The sequence below is a fragment of the Buteo buteo genome, chromosome 5 (genome assembly GCF_964188355.1).
Source record: "Buteo buteo chromosome 5, bButBut1.hap1.1, whole genome shotgun sequence".
Lineage (NCBI taxonomy): Eukaryota > Metazoa > Chordata > Aves > Accipitriformes > Accipitridae > Buteo > Buteo buteo.
The window spans coordinates 48,175,853-48,184,307 of record NC_134175.1 but is presented as its reverse complement, the minus strand read 5'-3'; the positions used below and the strand labels follow the sequence as shown (position 1 = coordinate 48,184,307).

At 39.4% G+C, this 8,455-nt stretch overlaps 1 protein-coding gene across 3 annotated transcripts in view; it reads left to right on the top strand.

The window, feature by feature from the left end:
* The first annotated feature begins 961 nt into the window (after positions 1-961).
* LOC142031460 (von Willebrand factor D and EGF domain-containing protein-like) overlaps positions 962-8,455 on the top strand; it is a 188,196-nt gene continuing 180,702 nt past the window's right edge. For all 3 annotated transcript variants that reach the window (XM_075028942.1, XM_075028941.1, XM_075028939.1), the window contains exon 1: positions 962-1,093. In XM_075028942.1, the coding sequence (XP_074885043.1) occupies positions 997-1,093 (97 nt within the window). In that variant the 5' untranslated portion in view covers positions 962-996. The remainder of the gene's footprint in view (positions 1,094-8,455) is intronic.

Here is an 8,455-nt window from a genome sequence, read left to right as displayed (position 1 = left end):
ATGCCATGAATATCAGAGTACAGCATGCAATTTAATAGCAAATTCTTCATATTGCACAGTAAGGTGGCAATATCCATCGTCACACAATAAACATAGTTCACACCGACTAGAAGCAGCACAAAGGACCCATGTGGTAGCAACAGGGCACTTTCCAATGAGACTAAACTTTAGAAAAATGTGATTGAGCAACATGAGTGAGTGAATTCTTTCACTGTCGTTTGCTTCTGTTTTCTATTTCAGTTATTACTGCTGGTGAGCCGACCTTCCGAAACATACATCTCATTTTTCAGGATGGGTTGGCAGAGCAAATGCTGCCCCACTTTATTTCGGTAGCAAAGGACTATTCTCTAAAATACCAATGACACAGCGACCCAAGATACAAACCTTCAGGACCGCTGTTTGTGCTGCACAGACCAGTTCTGTAACAATTTTGCATAAATGTAGCCTCGCGAAACCCAAACTATTTGCAAGCTTATAGTTCAGCATTTTTTAAACCCCTCTCATAGAAACGATGACAGATATGACTGCAATAATCTGAAGTTAGCGTTGCCTGCTTTAAAATCCTCGCGAGCAGGCACGTTTAGTTTACAACCCCAATTTCTCCAGGATCACCTCCTACCGCCGACACTGACGGTACACGCTGTTCTCACCCTCCGTGTGTGCGCGGGTGTGTTACCGCGGGTGTAAATCAGAGCAGCTGCAGGCAGAGCAGCTGCAGGGACACATGCTCTCTGCCAATCTGTTGGGGTGGGGGGGGGTGAGTGGTTCGTGTACAGCTGGAAGGCTTCCCTCTTCGAAATTCTGGGCTTAATGACACATTAAGCCCTCTCCAAGAGACTGGACTGAAGAGAACGAAAGCAAAAAAAAAAAAAAAAAAAAAAAAAAAAAAAATTGAAAGGGGCAGGCAGGCTGATGGCTTTTCCTGCAAAGTTTAGTACTTCAAAAGTTAACTTCTAAGCAACTGCAGATGCATGGATAAAACCTATCCTGGACAATATGCAGCAGCCCTTTCCTTTCCATCAGCATCTCCAAGTTGTTGCCTACCTGTGTTGGATTCCCTTGTTGGCCATTAGCACTGAGTCAGCTCCATTAGGTAAGGATTTTGTACTTTTTAATTATTTGATAGCCATTTGGGGGATAGAGTTCATGTGTGTTTTAAACTGAGGTGATCTTGTTTACATTTACTTCTGAATGTGGGTTAGAGTGATAGAGGGCTATTATTAGAGTCTCCAAAATAGAATGGAGGTAAGGTTAAAATGAACAACTTCTAAGGTGATGAAGAAGGTCACAGTGATAACCAAGCATGCTTACAGCACACAATCTTTATTGTCCATTAGAGGACTCTCACTTTCCTTTTTTTCTTTTTTTTTTAATAAAGAAATTACAAACCTGTGAAGATTCTTACTTCCTACTAGAAAAAACCCAAGTGATTTAAAGAATATTCGTAACATTTTCCCATAAATGGAATATATGAAATGAACCATAAAAGAAGAAAAAGCTTTAAAATAAGAATCTATTCCTGTAAGGAAAGAAGTATATACACCATATATCAGAGCAACATTACAGATTAGTTAATTACACATATAATAATGCACAGCTACACAGTCTCTGGCAATAAAAAGTTCATGAGTAATTTTTCTACTGCCATACGCATTAAATGTAAGGCTTGTTTCACTCTAGCACAGAGTTCGAAGAGGACATAGATTTTTACATATGTAGCTTGTTTATACAGCTTTATTAATCTACTGCAGGAATACACTGAAAATCATGTTAGACATTATTCAACTAGTAAAAACAGAGTTAATAAAAAAACCTGAGAAAAGCAGTAGGACCAGAGCGTAGTGCTGTGAGTGATCACGGATACAGCTTTGGCAAATTCTGTGGAGGCATTCCCCCCTTGATGGAAATATGTTGCAATATTTTACAAACTTTAGTTCCAGTAGAGTTTCAACTAGTGTTAAAAGTGATTGTCAGCCAGCACTCATTAGCTCTATGAAGATAAACCAATTTAAAGCACTCTTCATTTGAATATCAAAGGGTCACCCGGAAAGGTTTGCAGGACTAAACACAAGGCTAATGACCTTACCGCCTTCATCTTCAAACAATGCCTTTAATTTCGGAAACCTTTTGAAGGGTTGCCAGTTTTATGGAGTGTAGCAGCTACTTATCTGATAGAACAAGCTTTTCATCAAGGGGAAATGACCTTTTAACTCTTAGTAACTAAGTAACTGTATTTTCCATTGTATTTTTGTTACTGAAGGTAATTCGTATAGACATACTTATTAAACTGGGAAGCCAAAACAAGAATTAAGAAATAGCTTGCTGTCTCTTAGGTGATGTGGAAGGATTCATAAGGCTTGTTGGGTTTTTTTTTTCATGGTGTGAACTTGAAGTAAATGAAACTGCTCAAAAAAGTTTACATTCTGACAGATCGTGTTGTGACATTATAAGGATATTAACAGAGCCATATGCTGTTTACTTTTGTACTCTAACAAATTTGCTAATCCCATAAGAATTTAACTGTGAATAAGGAATGTCTGACCAAGCAGCTTTTTGCACATGCCTTGTTAAGAAGGAGAAGATGAAAAAGTCCTTTAAAGACCAAGGAAGAACTTTATCATCTTCCACAATCTTATTTTAGGGGACAAAGCTCCCAGTGACTGAGGATATGCTCATTATTTGGGGTTTTTACATCATTTCCTGTGACTGAGGAACATGAAAGGGTTACCAATAACATCCTTAGCTGCTCTCTGGTAGAAGATTAAGTAAAGCATCAGGGACAAAAGCAACTCAGTGAATCATAGATGTGGGAGGGCTGACACAACACAGAGCTTGTCAGACTTTTCTCAGGTGAAATTCTGTAAATAAGTCAATCAAAAGAAAAAGACAATAGATTTTTTTTACAGAAGTGTTTTAGACAAAAGTATTTATCTTAAAATAGATAGTTTCTTGTAACATCACGATCGAGATGGAATTACTCCCCATCCCCTCTGGAGACTTTTGATAACATAAAATTGAAAAAGTTGTTAATTTGGATATGAGCTTCCTGCAAAGGCACCAGCCTCCCTCGAAGCTCACGAAATCCACTGGAGCTTCACTACAAGGTGTTGCATATATAGAAAAATCAGATACAATTAATTGTTTGCAAGTTCACTCCTGTGGATTCTCCTCAACTCTGAAACACATAAGAAAAAATTGGAGCACATCCTGAGGTGAAGAAAGAGGAGAAGAGGGAGGATGGGTTCAGGGGAAGGCTAGGTGACAACAGCCAGCGGGAAAAGACGGTGCACTCTCAAATGATCCGAATGGTCTAATTTGATTCAAGAAAGTAAATGAGAATAGTCTAATATGGCAAAAATTATTTAGTATGTCTTGCAATTTTATAAACCCTGGTCTTGCTTTCACTAGGAGAATGAAATGAAAATCAGAGTATGGAATATGCTTTGTGTGCTACCCTTGATCTCACTGTGAGCTTCTGCTGTAAAATCTGGGTGCCATGGACTTGCCATGCTTTAAGCAAAAAAATCTAGTGGAGCTGAGAAAACATTTCCCCACGAGTATTTCAAAGGGAATAAATCACACTATTCGGGACCTTTCCCACCTGCTTCATGCATCTACTGCAGATGACAATCCCTCCCAACCCTTGGTCGGACCTCAGACGTGCCCCCCAGGTCCCCAGCAGCCCTCCAGAGCCCAAGCACAGGAGGGGGGCAAACACCCCCAGGGAAGCCCCAGGGTATCTGGCCTGAAAACAGCTTGCAGGGATCAAGGTCTCGGGCCATGAGTGGGTTTGGTCAGGGACATTCCCGTGACATTAGAAATTAGACTGGGATTATTCTGGCTCCATGTCTTCGCTCTGTGGAAAGCACAACAGACATTTATAGCACTGTGCAAACAAAAAATACCCTGCTGAATGCTTTCCTACAGAAGTAAAACCAAGAATCCCTGGCCATGGCAAATAAGCAGTAATAACTCCCAAAGGGAGAGGAACAATCTTTGCAGAATGTTTCTCTCCCGATATTATTTTTAATTATGAAAAGCTGTTTACAGGTTAATATTTTATTTCCCTGTTATTTAAGTTTTTGCCAACATCAAGTAACCCCATTGGCCTCATTGTCTGGAATTAAGCCAGTTCGTATTGTTTGAACTAAGAGTGAAATCTGATTTTATCTCATTATCTGCCGTCAAAGCGAAGCTAGTAGCAGGGGCTGTACAATGATTTCTGTTTGCTGATAACTTTTTTGTTCCACTCCTTTTCATCTGAAAGACAACAGGGTTATGCTTACCACAGGAATAGCTCTTTCATAAGGAAGGCAAAATGGGGCAGCTGGGGTTGAAGAAACCTCTTTCGCCTTACAAAGAATGTGTTTGTGACTCTCCTGAGCAGTGTCAGTGTGTCACTATTGGATTTTAGGACTTTGGAATTTGGTAGGGAAATAATTTTTTTAGCTCATGCATTGGCCTTTTAATCTTCTGATGAATATTTAATGATTGTTTTCAAAGTTATACAGGCTTGCAAAATACCTTTGGTGTGCGAGGGCTGCCTTTCTACTGCATCTCTCAAGGATTTGCCTGTTTCCCATTGACCTGCCAAATGTGTACGCTGTTTAAACTCCTTTAACAGCTATTTATTACCCCGTGCTGCACTAAAAGTGATGATCATTTTATTAGACACTGTTCATAACAGTATAGGACATTCATGGCCAAAATGTTTGCTGTAATGGTCCAGTTCCTCTAAGTTATTTTGTCTCCAAATGCCAAATCCAAAGAAGTATTGTATACATCTAACTTCCTTTGCAATCAATAGGTGCTGCAAGCAGTCAAGACAAATCAGTGTTAGTTCCTAAATTGACAAGACAAATTGCTGTGGAGAGGAAGCATCGTCATTCTGTTTTACAGATGGGACGGAGATGTGAAGTGGCTCAAGGTCATGCAGAAAATACTTTGGTGGAGCTGAGATCTGTACCGAGGCCTCACGAGTCACAACCCAGTCCCATTAAATGCAGCACAGCTCGTAACTGAAACGAAAGCCAATATAGTAAATAGGAGTGTAATAAAAATGCTGAACCTTTCTCCATCCTCCTTGTAAACTCTGAAGTCAAATGGCTACACGCACAAACTCAAGGGGAAACAAAGTATTGTTGGTGGGTTTTAGACTACTTTACGAATTTTAGATGACCAATACTTGAAATCTTCCCCAAATCCCCTTTGATTTCAATCAGGAAAGGATCCATTCACTTCCAAAATGCTGTATCTACTCTATCATACAAAATAGTTGAAGAAAAGAAGGAAATGTCTTTCCTGCAGTAAATTCATTAGAGACAATTTCTTTTCTGTTTGTTCCTACTTCTTCCTAGACCACTTCTGTAGCCTAATAAAACATTTTTGGATTTGACAATGGCTCTTTCATTCCAATATATTCCCTCCAGTTTTTTGAATGACTTAGGCTTGCTGCTTCAGAAGGCTGAGAATGTTGTGAGAAGTACTGTTTTGTTTATTTTCCCCCGGGTTTGTACTGTACTTCCTTGAATAGTTTGTTGGGAAAATTTCTCAAGGCAGCCAGATTACTCGTTTGTCTGATTTTGTCTACAAATTTGTTTCTTTGGACCTTTGTAGGTTTGTTCTGACTTTTTGGCTACTTTCTTCCCGGGTGAAGTATCTGTCTTGTCACCTCACAGACGGAGGCTTAGTGTTGGACATTGCTGATGCCCAATCCACTACAAAAATGGATATTGTCTTTAACACTTGGTTGGCAGCATATATTGCTTGTTTAATGATTTTTAAGTTTAATGAACTTAGGTTCAAAGTAGTGTATTTTAGCTTCAGTTATGACCTTTACTAATTTCATTCTGGCAGCTACACTATGTGTTTTGCCCTAAGTAGAGATTATTTATGGTGAAATCTGAAAAAAATGGATTAGTTTGAAGAATATTTTTCATCTGACCTTGAAACATCAGTAAAACCATGTGTTAGTGCATGCAATTGTTTGTACAGCTTTTTTTGGAAAGAGTTTTGTGTGTTAAGCTCTTAGGAGATTTACTTAATGAATGTATGTACTCATTTGCTTCTTTCTGACACACATTATTTTGATTATTCTGATGTCTATTACTTTGACTGCTGTGTTCACACTGCATGGCATCCATGGGGAGCCGCAAGGGAATATTCTACATATTGAAAGGAAAACCTGATTGCCTAATATAGTTGAGGGATTGTAGTAGTCTGCTCTGCTCCTTTTGCTGGTTTTATATTAATTCTTCAATTGAGAGCAAGTTTATCTTATTCCCCTATTTTGTTCACAAAGCAGCTTCCATGAGCTGGATAGCAATTTATCTGCATACCACAATAATGTAATGCATCTCCTGTGGTAGCTGGAACATTTTAAAACTCAACTGTCCCTTGGCAACTTTGTGTGTTGACAGTTTCAGAAAATGGTCCCTCATGCAGTATCTTGCTGATGCCTCATCAGCTCAGTAGCTCTTGCACTTTCCATGAACTGGTGGATAGCCCAACTTTTCCTCCTCCTTTTGCTAATACAAAAAGGGATAACATTTTCCATCCCGGACTCGCAGTCTTACTTTTCATTTTTTAAATGGCTGATCAAGTTATGTTTAATTTGTCTGAGAAAGCAAAAGTCTACAGAAAAAATCTAGAAGATGATACAGAGACAAGAGTGTTCTCAGAAGTTCCTGAATTAATAGCTCTATAATGAGTTTAATGGTAAATGTGGAGAATGACTTGGGATCTGAACAAGAGCATTCCCTTACAGAAAAGAGCCTGTCTTATGTCAGCTCCTCTTTGCTTCTCATCTCTGTTTAAAATTGTATTTTGCTGATGTTTGACTGTCATGCAAACTTTTCATTGAATTTTATCTTATTGATTTTCTATAGACCTTTATGAAGAGCAAAGGGAGGTAAAACTCAGTCACTAGTTTAATAGCTAAGCTAACATTTTGTTATTCATAACTTAATAATTAAAAATTTCTTTAGAATTAGCTTTCTTAGACCTCACTGCATTAGTCAGATATGATATTTGTTGATCTGGTCCAGCTACCAGAACAGGCAGATTCGCAAACACCTTTCAGAGATTATTTTTAATAGTCGCCTTTGTCCCTTCCCTCCTATTATTTACTTTATAATCAACTATGGGTATGCTATAAAATTAGTTGACTGTGGCTCAGCCTCCCTCAATAACAGCATAGATACTTTTATTCACTCAGGCTACCTTATCATCAGTTCTGTTCTTTTCTTAACGGGCTAGAGAAAAAAATATATGTAAAAATTCAGAGCCATTTGCTCTGTTCTTTTATTAGATGTTAAGATTAAAGCTAGCAACAAAGACATAAACAGGGTGAAATCTAATTAATTCCTTGTTTCTCTTTTGCAAGAAAGACAAGGAAAATGAAGAGGAGGCTAGTTCCTACCCCAATGTACTTGCAACTCATTCTTCAAGTGTTAAAATATGTGGACATTTCATTTTCTGAATGTGTATAAAGCAGAATAAAACTAAAGGCAAAAGAAAGTTATCCTGCTCCCTTAGCTAGTCCATAACCACCCCAGAAGTTGTTTTTTGCTCCAACAGAATCTCGTAAGTGCCAGTGGCACTCAGTCACTCACACCCCATAACATTCCTGAAGTATTTGGGCTTCTTTTCTCCTATAATATCCTTTAAAAGTCTCACTCATAACTGTTGAATATAGGAATCTTCCAGTTTCAGATAATTTTCAGTCCTTTGCCTGGACTAGTTATTTCAATTGATCCTGTAAAAGAAATCCCTAGTAAAGCACTGTGAACGCTTACACTAGGAAAGCTGGAGCAGCTTGCAGCATTCCCAGTCTGCAGCAAAGATGCATTTTGTTCATCCTCCGCTCCCTGCGTGGGGGTACGTGTGCAGGGACGTGACCTGCCCTGCCCGGTGGGTCAGCATCTGCTGAAAGGGCAGCAGGCAGGACTCGCTCGTACCTGCCCCGCGCGTACCTCCCGGCACAGCGCTGGTGCCATCCTGCCCACTGCAACGCACCCCATGGGAGTGAAGGTTTGATATTACCTTTAAGATACCAGTGTCAAAGACTACGGCCGTGTGGAAGAACTCGGGCCGAGGGCTGGAGTCCAACTTAATCCCTTTCCCTAGCTTGTGCTTGGGTGAGAGCGTTAGGCTTAAAGATACTGATGTACTTCAAAATAGCTGGATTCAAGTTGCCGGCTGTGATCCCAGCACACGCAATACATCTCCCAGAGGAGTTTTACAACTATTTTCTCCTTGTGACATGATTGCTGCCTTGCAATACAAATAGCTTTGACATAAATCATAAATCTACTACCCACCCCCATTCTTCCACCTCTTCTTCCTTTTTCATATTTTCCCAATAACTGATATCTTAGTCATGAAAATCACCCACAGTTATTCCTGCTGCTTCATAATGTCTGTTATCCGCTAACATTTCTTGTTCTGTTTGCTA